Source organism: Saccostrea echinata, unplaced genomic scaffold, assembly GCF_033153115.1.
Source record: "Saccostrea echinata isolate AGI-Se365-2 ecotype Australia unplaced genomic scaffold, CSIRO_AGI_Sech_v1 ptg000029l, whole genome shotgun sequence".
NCBI classification, from domain to species: Eukaryota; Metazoa; Mollusca; class Bivalvia; order Ostreida; family Ostreidae; genus Saccostrea; species Saccostrea echinata.
Genome location: NW_026889778.1, coordinates 12,850,346 through 12,865,587, shown reverse-complemented (window position 1 = coordinate 12,865,587; position 15,242 = coordinate 12,850,346). Strand labels below are relative to the sequence as shown.

The 15,242-nt window shown below is 33.3% G+C and overlaps 1 protein-coding gene across 1 annotated transcript; it reads right to left on the bottom strand.

Annotated features, from left to right (window-relative positions):
• Window positions 1-259: 259 nt before the first annotated feature.
• LOC133194517 (uncharacterized) lies at window positions 260-14,548 on the bottom strand. Its single transcript, XM_061330458.1, has 8 exons — window positions 14,500-14,548; window positions 13,950-14,042; window positions 11,264-11,362; window positions 8,636-9,132; window positions 4,653-4,868; window positions 916-1,030; window positions 566-718; window positions 260-476 (listed from the first exon to the last, which is right to left on the bottom strand). The coding sequence occupies exons 2-8, from the start codon at window positions 14,031-14,033 to the stop codon at window positions 276-278; spliced, it is 1,365 nt and encodes a 454-aa protein (XP_061186442.1). The 5' UTR covers window positions 14,034-14,042; window positions 14,500-14,548; the 3' UTR covers window positions 260-275.
• Between the last annotated feature and the right edge of the window lie 694 nt (window positions 14,549-15,242).

Sequence of the window (15,242 nt, the reverse complement as noted above, 5' to 3'; positions counted from 1 at the left end):
TTTCTAATAATAATCTATCTAATAAGATAATCGAACATATTTTTTAGACATATAATTCAAAATATTGTGGGAAATGCCCATATTTATAGTGTTTGTTTTATAAATCCAGACTCAGAACTCCTTTTTCACCCCCTGAATTTATCTCTCTTTAGATAAATGTTCACACAATAACATACATATACACATGTATATATACATATAATTATGTAGTCTTCATACAACTATGACCTCCCCCCCCTCCCCCCCCCCAAAAAAAAAAATCTCTCAAGTATACATCAAAAAAGCTCAAACTTGACAGAATCTTGAGCAATTCCTAACCAGAGGAGAAACTCTGCCAGTTTTAATCTGTCCTCTGCCTTCAACATGTCAAATGGTTCCGTGTACATAATTATCCCTGGATCCTCTTCTGTTCTCCTTTCTCCATTATATATGCTATCTGAATGCTTCTTTGATATTTTCAGGAAAGCAAAAATTAACTACAAAAGAATGAAGAATGAGAAAAATTATTGTTTGTACAAGTAAAAATTTACTTTTATCTTACGTTTGCACGAATAAAAAAGCTTACTTTTGTTTCCATACAGAGGACTCCAAGAGAATTGGGAAAAAATACAGAGTTCAGTGACTGTCCAAAAAGCTCTGCTCCAAATTGTCCTAAAATGCTTTTTCCAACTAGATCTCTTATATCTATCACATTCTCTGTTACTGGAGCTTTTTTTACCTACAATTTAAGGATAAAAAAAAAAATAAATACTTACACACATTTGGCTATAACTATGCAGGGTGCAAATAAGCAGTTATTTAGGATGAGTGAAAATTGGCTGAGGACAAGTTAATGTTATGATCTGCTTGTTCTTGGTAACGAGTTGGATTTTTCCATGATACTTTAAAACAAAGGGCTCCTGGGCCATAAATTACCTCTACCATAAACAGAAGTTCTTCAGATGACATTCCAGAATCAAAATGATAGACCAGATCAGGAGAGTTCCTCACTTTCTTACAGTGAAAACGAAAAATTCTCTTGGGGATGTGACTGAAGGAAAAAAAAAATTAAGTTTCTAAAGCAGAACAAAGTCATTATTATATTAATTTTCAAGGTAGATCTGTAATACATGTAGTATTAATTAGATATTTTTGGGACAGACCTCATTCTGTTTTTTTGGGAATTTTGTCAAAAATTTTACAATGGTGGGAAGGCTAGTATACAGTTAAAAAAAACCTACCTACCTACCCACTCTAAAAATTATAGGTCTGCAACTGCAAACTAAGAATTTTTTAAGCTTGGACTTAATTCTTAACTAGAAGTCTTTGTTGAGACTGTAGCTCTACTGGTTTGTACTTACAACAAAGGTAGAGAAAAGTAGCAACTGGACTTGAAACTTGCAAAAGCAATAAATAGAATAGGCCTAGTGATCCTTGTTTATAAAGTCTCTTTTTGTGGCAAGATTAATTGCAATTAGACTAAAACTGTAGGAGGAGTATCCTTTTAAAAGAATTTTAGAGAAATTTCTATTTTAGACACCACGGCAACTAGTGTTGTACCAATAATCAGAGAACATCGATTGTCGACAAAAAAATGCTACTGATCCCGATGATCGATTATTATTTTTTATAATCGATCATTGGAAACGTACTTCCTATAAAATGCATTCCGGAAATATCCTTTCCTGCTTTAAAATTTATTTCTTTGTAATGAAAGAAAATACCATCCGCAACTGTTATTTTTATGCTAACAGTGCCTGGTTCATGGTTCATAGGGTCATGCAGAACACTTTTCACCATACTTAAGTGTTACAACGCCAACTAGCACAAAGCAGAGGTGACTAAAAACCAAAATGGGCATATACAAAAAGTGTAAAGGAAGCTAAACAACAAAGAAAACAATACATTATATATTTTATTTATTCATGTTAAAGAAGTAGTATGATTGATTGATTGATTGTACGTTGTTTTACGTCCCATTCGATAGAGACGTCACCATATACCTGTGAAGGGCTTCAAATTCTGACCTTTACTTGGCACTCAGGGCCATTGAGCAGTGAGGGATCTTTATCGTGCCTGCTGTGACATGGGGCCTCGATTTTTAAGGTCTCATCCGAAGGACCCGCAACTTTCACTTCAAAGTACCAAGCGCATGGCGAAGGAACAGTTGCTACCCATATTTTATTGACAGGTCAGTTGCAGCCAAGATTTGAACTCACAACCACCCGATCATTGAGTGAGCGCTCTACTGTGCTATGGTGAACAGTAAGAAATAGCATGAAATATTTTTTATAGTCTGCTTTTTATATAAAAAAAAACTATGATATCCGATTATGATCAGTAAAATTGCATTGGAAGCAGTAAACGATTCCAACTGATGACAACTCCTTTCATTGAAATCAAAAACCAATACATAGCATTATGTGTCTTAGTGTAGTCTACTTGTGTGCCAAGTTATATTGAAATCAGACCAAAAATGTAGGAAGAGTAGCGTTTTGAAAGTATATCGCAGAAATTTCTATTTTTAGTAACCAAGGCAACACCGTTCATCAAAATCAAAAACAGATACAAAGAATTATGTGACTGTCTTAATGTTATCTACTTGTGTGGCAAGTTATATTGAAATGGGACCAAAACTGTAGGAGGAGTAGCGTTTTGAAAGTATTTCACAGAAATTTCTATTTTTAGTAACCATGGCAACACCATTCATCAAAATGAAAAATTATGCATATTAGTGTAGTCTACTTGTGTGCCAAGTTATATTGAAATCAGACCAAAACTGTAGGAAGAGTAGCATTTTGAAAAACTGTTTACAGACAGACAAACACAGGTAGATGGATGGACGACGGACACCTTACTATCACATAAGCACTTATGGTCTCTGACCAGTATAGCTGAAAACTAGAATGCCTATTAATTTTGTCATAAACAAAAATGATTTGAGTTTACCACTGAGTTAAGATGATGCAAGGCTGAGAAAGTTGAAAATACAAGTACATGTAGGCCTACTTCTCTTGATAGACTCTACAGATTTGATATTTCCTGAGCAGATAGGAAGATAGATCTCTATCAAAATATCATGATATATTTCTGGGAAAAATAATTGCATTTCATGAACATTTCAGTGGCTAATTGCACAACTTCTGCCAATTTTGCCAACAGTGAGAATAATTTTCCTCAAATTTTTGGATATTACTGTACAATATCTTTGTCTTACATTTTTTGTGCAATGCTGTAGATTTTTGTGCAAGAGTTCTAAAGTGAGGTGGGTTAAGGATGAAATAACTGAAATAAGTTATGATTTGTTGAATTTCAAGTTGTGAAACTGTAAAGGTAGATTCCTTTTATGGCTACGACTCTTTTCTGTTTACTAAATACCCCTGGTACAGAATGAACAAGAGGCCCATGGGCCACATTGCTCACCTGAGCACATTGGCTAGGAAAAAAAAACAAAAATCAATTCAGTATTTAAAAGTTTACTGGGGGGGGGGGGGGGGGAATTATAAACTACCTGATGATGCTTCCATATCAATATAAGAATTGGCTTTGCTGTTCTTGAGCAGAATATTTTTCCTATATATTTGTTTGTAAAAATTTGATCCCCCATTGTGGCACCATCCTACCCCGGGGACTCTCATTTGAAAAAAAATGATTTTACACTACCTGAGGATGCTTCCATATCAATATGACTAATCATGGCTTTTCTGTCTTGAGAAAATTTTATTTTTATATTTCTTTGTAAAACTTTGATCCCACATTGTTTTTTTTTTAATCTACACTACCTGAGGATGCTTCCATATAAATATGACCAATCATGGCTTTGCTCTTCTTGAGAAAAAAGAGTTTTAAAGAATTTTCCTATGTATTCCTATGTTAAATTATGATCATCCATTGTGGCCCCACCCTCCCCCAGGGGGTCATTATTTGAACAAACCTGAATCTACACTACCTGAGGATTCTTTAATACAAATATGACCAATCATGGCTTTGCTGTTCTTAAGTAGAAGATTTTTAAAGATATTTTCCTAGTATTCCTATGTAAAACTTTGATCACCCATTGTGGCCCCACCCTATCCCCGAGGGTCATGATTTGAACAAATTTGAATCTACACTACCTGAGGATGCTTCCATATACATTGTGAATATGACCAATCATGGCTTTGCTGTTCTTCAGAAGTGTTTTAAAGAATTTTCGTATGTATTCCTACGTAAAACTTTAATCACCCATTGTGGCCCCATCCGACCGCCAGGGGTCATGATTTGAACAAATTAGAATCTACACTAACTGAGGATGTTTCCACATAAGTTTCATCTTTCCCGGCCAAGTGGTTTTTGAGAAGAAGATTTTAAAAAGATGACATTATTTTTTCACTAATTCCAAATTATCTCCCCTTAAAAGAGGGTGTGGCCCTTCATTTGAACAAACTTGAATCCCCTTCACCTAAGAATACTTTATGGCAAGTTTGGTCGAAATTGGCTCGGTGGTTCTTGAGAAGAAGTCGAAAATGTGAAAAGTTTACAGACAAAAAGCTAGACAGACAGAAGGACAACAGACAAAATGTGATCAGAAAAGCTCACTTGAGCCTTTGGCTCAGGTGAGCTAATAAAGCACATATGGATTATCAATTATCTTCCCTCAAAAGAGGACTATTAGTTTCTAGTGTTTTACTAACCCTTTTAGTAAAAAGAATATCCTTCCAAATAATTCACAATAGTTTTTGAAACTGTTTTCAGTGTTTTGCTTCTTTTCACCTGAAGAATATTCCATTTCACCTCCAAATAAAACCCTTTTGGTCAAACTACTAGTCTCCTTTACAAAATCAATTATAGCTGAATTCACCATTATGACAGCCTTTTGTACAAATTTCTCCAAAGCTGGTCCAAATGCTCTAAAAAATTGGAAAGAAAAGAAATATTTCATTTTCTCAATAAACCATCAAGGTTTCATCAGACACACCTATTCTTGATAAGAAAGTTTCTTAAATCAGAAGTCTCTGATGAGATTGAAGCTTTGTACTTGTAATAAAGGACTTGGACCTGAAACTATGCTACAGCAATAAATAGAACAATGATCCTTGGTTTAGTCTCTATTCATGGCAAAATTATCGAAATCAGACAAAAACTGTAAGAGGATGAGTAGGGTTTTGATAGAATTATTTCACAGAAATTTCTATTTCTTAAATAACCATGGAAACACTGTTACATGTAAAAGAAACATAGGCGCTTGGGTCAAGGATAATGCATATTTTCTATATAATGTATTATCGAGGAAATTCGAACTATATTCGTAACATTTTTTTAAGAGCACAGTGGTAATTTTTAGTTTTTTGTAAATCTTTCTGCTTGATATACACTAGACTGTCACAGAAATTTGATATTGTGCACATTTTAAGAATGACATATCCCAACCGTATACTAAAAAGAAACAAGGCTTGCAACTGCATTCGCCTTTCTTTTTAGTATACGGTTGGGATATGTCATTCTTAAAACGTGCATAATATCAAATTTCTGTGACAGTCTAGTGTATATCAAGCAGAAAGATTTACAAAAAACTAAAAATTACCACTGTGCGCTTAAAAAAAATGTTACGAATATAGTTCGAATTTCCTCGACAATACATTATATAGAAAATATACATTATCCTTGACCCAAGCGCCTATGAAAAGAAACTACATGTTGTGTTTTGTTGCATTTTTTATTGATAATTTTATTTATTGATAAAAAGAATTGTGGCTAGCCCTCTTTAACCTGAAATTTAGCAAATTAGGATTAAAACTTTAAAAGTAAAGTTTACATGTATAACTGTTATGATATTAGGAAAGTAAACAAAAAGCCCATGGGTCACAATGCTCTGCCTCACATGAGTTAATATGGCCATGCTGTTCTTCATCAGCAGTTTTTTTTTTTCTATCACACATTCCTGTGCAAAAAATTGATTTCTGTTGTGATCCCACCCTACCCCCAAGACTCATAATTTGAACAAACTTGAATCTATGTTATCTGAGGATGCATTTGTGTGACTACTAAGTCATTACTTTGCTGTTCTTGGGAAGATGATCTTTATAAAGATGTCATCCTACCTCTTGGGTCATGACTTGAAGAATTTGTATCTATACACTACCTGAACATCCTTCCATATCAATACAACTAATCAAGGCTCTGCTTATTTTACAGAAGATTTTTTCCTGTCTATTACTGATGTTAAACTTTAATCCCCCATTGTGGCCACACCCTACCCTCTTGGGTCATGATTTGAACAAACTTGAATCTACAATACCTGGGGATGCTTAAATCATACATGTAGCTCTGCTCCTCTTGAGAAAAAGATCCCCCATTGTGGCCCCAACCTACCCTGAGGGGTCATGATTTGAACACACTTGAATCTACACTTCCTGAAGATGGGTATTTATCAATATGACAAATCATGGCTCTTCTGTTCTTGAGAAGAATTCTGAAGTTTCCCAATATATTCCTTTGTAAAACTTTGATCCACCATTGTGACTGCACTCTATCCTCTGGAGTCATGATTTGTATAAACTTGAATCTACACAAATGTAATGAAGTAATGAATGTCTCACATGAGTATCAACCTTTTTGGCCTAGTGGTTCTTGAAGAGAAGTTTTTTTTAAAAGATGCCACCACATTTTCACTAAATCTTCATTGTCTCCCCTCAAAAAAGGGTGTGGCCTTCCTTTGAATATTAAACTCCCCTTCACCTAAGGATGCTTTGTGGCAAATTTGGTTGAATTTGGCCAAAAGGTTCAGGAGAAGAAGTTGAAAATATGAAAAGTTTACAGACAGATACACATACAAATGACAGACAGAATGTGATCAGTAAAGCTCACCTGAGCTTTCAGCTCAGGTGAACTAAATACTAGAGGCAAGTTCAGCAAAGAGCTTCTTTCAACTGAACAGTGAGGGAATTTGCTTGTGCCAGCACATAATGCAAAACAGGAAATGGGTTTATAACTAAAGTCTCACCCACGGCCTGGGTGGGCCAACAACAGGTGATCAAAATTATACATAAAAATATCTAGAAAAATATCTATAAAAATCTTTTCTCAAGAACAAGAAAGCCATGATTATTTGTCAAATTAAAACAGAAGCATCCTCAGGTTGTGTAGATTTAAGTTTGTTCAGATCATGACTCCAGGGGGAAGGGAGGAGGTGGCACTACAGATCAAATTTTACAATTAGAAATACATATAGGGAAAAATCTTATAAATTTTTTTAAAGCCATGATTAGTCAAAGGAATCTGGAAGTATCCTTAGTTAGCATAGATTCAAGTTTATTCTAATCAAGACTCCATGGGTAGGAGGCTAGGTTGGGATTATTTATATATAGTCAATTCTCATTATATCGCGGGTTCCATTATATCACGGTATATTCCAAAAATTAGGATATATAACGTTAGCTCATATCCTTTTTGTTGATGGACTATCTGTCTATCGTCTGAATGTTGACTTCTGCGATGATTAAACAGCATGGAACACCCGTTGGAATTTTTTTTATTGAAATAAAACGTAATTTTACAGATTTCAATTCCCGTTTTTATTTTATTTAGACCATTGAATTTATATCCTAGTAAAAGCAATAATAAAGTTCATATTTTGAAAGTCTTTAGTTTGTATTATTGTTTAGTCTTCATGTAGATTTACATTGTAAATTTTAAAATAAAAATTGTTGTTCGTGACAGCGCCAAGCTTCCATGTTTTTCAGTACCATGATACAATGAGACTCTCCACTTTAGGAGGTAAATAAGACATCCTGTTTTAAAAATAGACCACATATTAAACGAAGCAAGCTTGGGAAATAATTAGCCACGAAAAAGTTAGGCCATTGTATGGTTTATGAATAGCATTTGATGAAAAGTTAAAATAAGAATTTGGAATAACTTTTTTTTTATGCAAAAAATAAGTACTGCGATATAATGAGACACCAGTATACTTAAACTTTATTTAGAACTGTTTTCTGTAGCAAAATTGCTCAAGTGAGGAATGTGGTCCATGGGTCTCTTGTTTCAATTACCCCATCTTGGATTTATGATATAAAATTTCATTGCAAAATCTGAAAGAGAACTAATTAAAGTTTTCATCTGGAAACCATTTCATGTTAAACAGTTGTATTTAAGCATTTCAAATTGTGAAATATTGTCCTTTAGACCTCATTCATTTGAGGACTTTTTTGAGTCATGCAAAGCTAAAATATAAAATTTCTTTGCAAAATCTAAAAAAAATAAATACATTTACTATCTGGCATTCTAGCAGCTAATCAATATGTCACTCTTTTATGTCATGGAGTAATAAAGTTTAAATGACAAAATTTTAAAATTGCATCAAAAGGAAACTAAGCAAAGACAGAATAACAAATAAAAATAGATGGTTCAACATTTAAGGGGACAGTACAGTGCATCTAATAAAAAAAAAACAACAACTTAATAAAACATTTCCTGATAGGATCTGAATTTTTTTAACTACATGTATTCATAAAAGTATAAACTTTTAGAAAATTACAAGTTTCATAATCAAATAATTTCAATTATTCCACTAAAATTAATGATTATTTATGGCCCAGAGATTGTTGAGGAGAAGTCAAAAATGTGAAAAGTTTACAGATGGCAGACAGACAGACAAATGGACAAACAGTTACCTTACTTTTTATCAGAGAGTATTGGCATTTCCCTCATGTTTGCTCTTTCTGCTATTTCTTTCATTTCTTGCTTTACTTTTTTGGCAGTCTTTTCTTTATGATCCAGTTTGCGAATATTTTTAATTTCAGTCATGTCATAGGAAAATGTCAACATTTCTTCAAGTTCTTTCTTCAAAATATCACTTACTTTGCTGATATCTGGACAAAAACCCTTCTCTTTCATAAAAGCATCTTTTACTTCTTTGACAAATTTGTCTAATGTATGTGGTTTCTTTTCATAAAAGATATTTATATACATCAGATCTTTATAACCCCAACGACTTGCTGGATAGTTTCTTTTATCTTCACTTGAAGGTGAACTCTTTAAGACATTTGAATCTACTTCTGTATCATCTCCAGGTTCAGAACATGAAGTATATGTTGATATAGAAGATGGTGAGTGTTTCTCTCTTGGGGGCAAGTCATCTGTCTTACTGGAGCTTGGTGTTTCAGTTTCCAAATTCTTTAAGAAACAGAAAAATGCAAATTTAAATAAAAAATGTAGATATCAATAAAAGAGGACCATATGCCACAGCCTTCAACCATTGTAACTTTGATTTATAAATATTTACTTTTCCAACTGTTTTGTCTATGATAACTCTTTGAAAGTTAGGTGTGTTTATGTCTTGTTTAAGTAGTAATAATTAGTAGTCACAGTAGTATTAATGTCACTTGATTTGTGGCTATCTTTGAAATGCAGTGATTTCTTTTAATATTTTTATCTTGGTTATCTTTAATTGATTTTATAACAGTCTTGTCAAGAAGTTTTCTATTAAAACAATAATTCAGTGTGTCTATCAATAACCATTGAATAAACATTTTGGGGGGAAAAATGGTAAGATATCAGATTTTAATTGTAAGACTAACATTTTACAATGTAAATAAAAAAAAATCTCTCAGTGACCTTAAAAAATTGTTTCAGATTCAATAATACAAAGAGATTAAAGAACAAAATGCAATTGAAATGTAATTGAATAGTAATGGTCATCACTGATTTTTTTTTAAAGTAATGTGTTACATTACAATTACTTGTAATTGAAAGATGGATCCATTACACATTACATCCCATTACCTTGAAAAAATGTAATGAATACAATGCATTACCATTACACATAAACATTACCCCAGATCTGCTGGACTTGACACTAATTTTAGTTAGTGTTTTGGGAGTGTACACGTGATATGATGGTTATGATTTTAAACGTTTATTAATTAGCTGCAAATTTTCCATCACCAGGAGCCTATTTGCACAAGTATTATACAATATATTTAATAAAAAAGGAGAAGAGGTTATCACCCAGATTCTTATCATGTTTAGTTGACACGATAGATAATTCTGAGACAATTCTATTGCAATTATATGTATTATTTTTTTAAGAATATGCCAGTATTTCATAATATTGGCCTATTTTCCTGAGTCTCGAAAAATGATGGACGGAAAGGGGTAACACTACACTGTACATGCCTAGCTGCAATAATGTAGCCCTCTCCAATTTTTTTTTTTTTTTTTTTTTTGGGAGAGGGCTACAACTCCTTAGGATCTCCGTAATGGTGCAAGTGCGGGAGTGATTCACTACCGCACAGATTTCGGCTCAAATTATCAGTAAGTGGGTATTTTATTAACATATCTTACCTGAACTCATAAAATGTAGTTATGCAGGACATGAATTGATCCAAAAATATACAGAACAATCCATATATCGGTTATTTTTCGTGTATGTCAACATCACAACTTGAATTTATCCGCCATGTTTACTGACCTTGATCGATTTTATTTTGGGACAACCAATGAGAATTTGGGATCTAGGGGTGCGGATCTGTATGGATTTCCCTTATTATAAGCATAAATATCACTGTTTATGATAAAAATATCACGTGGAATGCTTTTATTTATTGATGTTTAGTTATATCATACAACACAAACATTTATCAACACCGACATTTACATTATCAAGTGATTCTAAATTTCAAGCGCAAGTCTCAGTACATCACGCGAGAACTGTCATGGCTGCTGAGGTGAACAACTGGAAAACACGTATATTTATTTTACTTGGTTTTCGCGTATAAAGGGCTATGATGTTGATAGTGAATAAAAATTCCGTCTTATTGGAAGTAAGTTGAATGCAAAAACAATTTATTTTGCCTGCAGTCGCCCGTATCTAAAAAATATATTTGCACCATTACGGAGATGCAGTGGAATTGTAGCCCTCTCCTGAAAATATCAGATTAAAAAAAATCGGAGAGGGCTACATTATTGCAGCTATGTACATGCCCTGACCATTTCATGGCAGAGGCGTTATAATCATCAGGTTTGAAGAATGAGCTACATTTTCTTATACACTGTATTTTTTGGGTTGAAATGTTGATGGGCAAAAATGTTTTTTTTATCTTTGGTTGATACATCTTAACCTTGTGTTAACGTGTCAAAATTCTTTTGCCAAGACATCTTGGTCACACCAAAGTTGTCATTGGGCTTACATGTCTTAGAGCCCAGGTAGTTGACATTTTTCCCTTTAAAGAATATGATTTGCTACTTCTGTTAACTCCATCTAAAGTGTTTAACTACATTGCAAAGGTGGACTAAAAATGTTTACCAAGCTTGGATTTTCATCCTCTGTAACATCTCTTGCCTTCCTTTTCCGTGATTTCTTTGGCAATGGCTCATGTATATTAGAGACCATACCTTCTTTTATCTTCAAAATAAGCAAAAGACATAACAATTAGAATCAATTTCACTCATAAACCAAAGACAAATGCATTATAACTTTAATTAAATACATATTAAACACCTTGCAAAAATTAACCAAAGGTCCAATGCATTAACAGTCACCCTAGTGTAATACAACCCTGTAAATAGGTAAAGGATCAATAATTTTATAATAACACAAAATAAACTAAACTTAAACAGAAATATATGGAGATAACGAACACTATTCAAGCTCAAAAGTCCATTAAGTAATACAAATTTTGGAGCAGAGCAAACACGGACCTCTAAACACATGCTAAAACATCAGAGGTGGGATCAGGTGCCATGGAGGAGTAGGGAAAGGGAAAGGAAAATAGGATGATCATTGATGAACAAAACAATTAGTTTGGTATATGTGGTAACAACTCAGAGCTTGCCTGTATATGTCAGTGCTATGTATATACATATATACACCCTATCAATTTTACCAAACAAAACAAGACAATTGTGCTTCAGCATAAAACATGATATTCACAAAATATACAGTATTAATCTACATACAGATGGGTTATTTTTTGTTTCATTTTATTAATATATTCTTTACAAGTCTACTTCAATGTTAAAAATCATGAAAGTACTTTTCTTATTTAACATGTATTAATGCATTCTAATTTTGTATTTAATTATCTTATCAGGTTATCAATTAAATTATTTATTTTTCATCAGTGAATAAAATAGGGGTATAACTTCTCTAAAAGCAGTGTAGATACATGTATTCCCATATATGGTCATAATAGAGCCCCACCCTAGCTAACTCAAATCCCTCTAAAACATCAGAGGTGGGATCAGGTGCCATGGAGGAGTGAGCATCCTCTGTCAACCAGTGCACTGCAATGCACTGAATGAGACAACACCAGCAACAGACCACTAGAGCTCACCAGCTACATAAAGGGGACCAGGATGATCATCAACATCTGGAAACCATCAAAGTGGACCATTTTCCATACGGCTGAAAGGACTAGTAATGATGTCGATGGATGGCACCATAAGAGCCAAGAAGGCCTGTGTGCCTTTCTACCTGTTGCTAATTATTTAGTTTACAAGAAAATGGCTTGCATCTCTAACCAGCTTAAGATGATAGAAGTGAGGGAAAACTCTGGCGATACCAACAGAAGACAACCAGACTGCTTTAGTGCTACATCAACCAACTCTTGGAGAACTACACCAAGGGATCCATCAGCATCAACAAACTATTGCTGAAATGTGGACAGATTTACAGACAGTAAAAGAAAAGGAAAGTGGGCTAAGTGAAAATGTGGGAAATAAACATGAATGAATATTTGAGTGGAAGCTGCTTTCTTGTCTTTGAGTGCTCTAATTAGTACATACATAAGTTATGCTTTTAAAATAAAGAAAATTTATACTCAATGTTATGACTTCTAAAGATATGAAAATTAATTGAAAGATTAAAAGGTCAAGAATCTACAAATACATAATGAATTTGAAACTAGTTCTAATTGTAATAGAGACTATTACATAGCTAGGTATCCAAATGCTCCCATACTCCCTTTTCCTTATTTAGGGAAATAACAATGCACATGTAGCACAAGTACATTACAGATACAGACTGCTCATTGTCTTGATTTAAATGATTTTTTTAAAAACAGAAAAAGTTTTGCATTTTATGCAGGGGAAAACAGGAAGACAAATAAGTTCAATGAGACTATGGTGCAACTAATGGGCCCTTTTGAAAATGAATATACATTTATATGATGTTTGTTATGTAAATATAATTTTTCATGTATAAGAAGCCCAGATACAATGTAATTTACCTGAGTGTATTTTTGGATCATTTACATCAAAATTTGGATTGAGCATTGTAACTGAGTGAGGTAATTCACCTTCTTTAATTGTCCTATAAAGTGCTTCATATAATAGAAAGCAGTTTTTCACATTAACCAATGAGATTTGTTATTTTAAAATAATAGAATATAGACTTACCTCTTAGATGTGAAAAATATGCACTATGAGCGTTTTGAAAAGTAGGTCAAAGGTCAAGGGTCACGACGTCGGTAACCATGGTAATTTACAAAAGCCATAGTGTCAGGCAATATATGTGCAAAATATCAAATCCATACAACTTCTAGTTCTCGAGATATAAGGTGTGACAGATGGACAGACGCCAGGTAAAGTGATCCCTAAGTGTCGTTCTTCTCTGCAGGTGACACAAAAATTATACAATACTAGCCAACATTCACTACAGGTAAAACGACTGTATAGTGTAGTTTGGATATATGTGTATATCTAATTTTAAATTTAATTATAAACACAGGAAAATTTGTGGTATGAAATATCGACGAAATGTTGTCAATAAAAAAAAAATGTTTTTCAAACTCCTCCATTTTGGGAATAGACGCTCCCCCCATGTAAATGACAAAATGATAAGTCTACATAGATTTACCCTTCTATACTATAAAATCAGACTTGCTGATTTATAGTATAGAGGGGTAGACCTATGTAGACTAATCATTTCGTCACTTACAAACTTTTGTATGGACTCTATATGGGTGGAGTAAGGTGGAGTAAAAAATTACCAAGCTTGGATTTTTATCCTCTGTATGTTTTGCTTTCCCTCTCTGAGATTTCTTTTTCAATGGCTTACGTTCATTACTGTCCATATCGTTTATCTACAAACAAGACATATCAATATTTATTTAGCATGTATAGAATCAATTTCACTCAGACACAAGGTTGTGTACAGTAATCCAACAATGGAAATACATGTTTTGCTTAAAAGTATTCAGAAGCTGCAATGTTAGGAACTATGACCAACTATATATCTTTGATTTGGGTTGCTTTTTTGATAGTCCATCATGTCCATAGTACATAATGATATAGACCTATATATGAATAGCCAAATACTTGCGACTTTTTGTCTCTTTCTTACAATAAAATATTTTTGTGAAAGACTGCATGTAAATAGCTTTATCAGGTTATTTTGAATAGCTTAATAACCTTCATAAAGCTACACATGTAATTCAACAGTTCAAGCTAATAAACTTAATCAATAGAGCATGTAGAGTGTGCTGGACCTGTAAAAGACAAGTGCATTAGCACTTTGATAAATAGAAGTTAAGAACCTACAAAAACTCCTTCGGTTACAGTTATTAAAAATCTTTGTTCTTAAATTTAAAACAGGTTCCTCGAACAGGTCCCAGTTTCCTAACATTTGTATACTGCACATGTGTACATGGATATTGCAATGGCTTGAAGTCACCTTTTAAAAATTAAATTTATCGCTTATAGATAATGAAGAACAAACCCGAGCTTTTTTTTTCCACATAAAATGTCTTGAGGTATATTAATTCAGACGATTAATTATAACAGTTGTCATATATTTACATCCACTGAATATTATTTTCTTTATTTCTTATGAAAACCATTGCCGTTTGTCAGTCAGTAAACGCCACTAAGCAAGCTGCCTGTATAGCTACAATGCAATATTTAACATGTTTAATTTTACTTTAAATGGGTTTTTATACAGATATATAATAAAAATAAACAATTAAATTTATTTCTTTGTTTGTTACTACGGAAATTAACGTCGATCAAGGTGAATTCATGCAATAACGGTTTTTCTATGAATATCTAGCAAGGTGACTACCCCATAACGGATTTATACCGGTGGTTATACCGGCGAAAATCTAGCAAGGTGACTACCCCCAGGGATCATGATTTGAACAAACTTGAATCTACACTTCCAGAGTATATGCTTATGTATTAATATGACTAATAATGGCTTTGCTGTTCTTGAGAAGAATATTAAAAAAAAAAAAATTTCCTATATATTCCTATATAAAACTTTGATGCCCTGTTGTGACCCCACC

Coding starts and splice junctions, on each gene's coding strand:
- LOC133194517 (XM_061330458.1), bottom strand. CDS start 14,033: ATGGACAGTAATGAACGTAAGCCATTGAAAAAGAAATCTCAGAGAGGG. Junction 1,031..4,652: donor ATATTCTTTTTACTAAAAGG/GTTAGTAAAACA, acceptor TTTTTCCTTCAG/TCACATCCCCAAGAGAATTT. Junction 719..915: donor AACTTCTGTTTATGGTAGAG/GTAATTTATGGC, acceptor CTTAAATTGTAG/GTAAAAAAAGCTCCAGTAAC.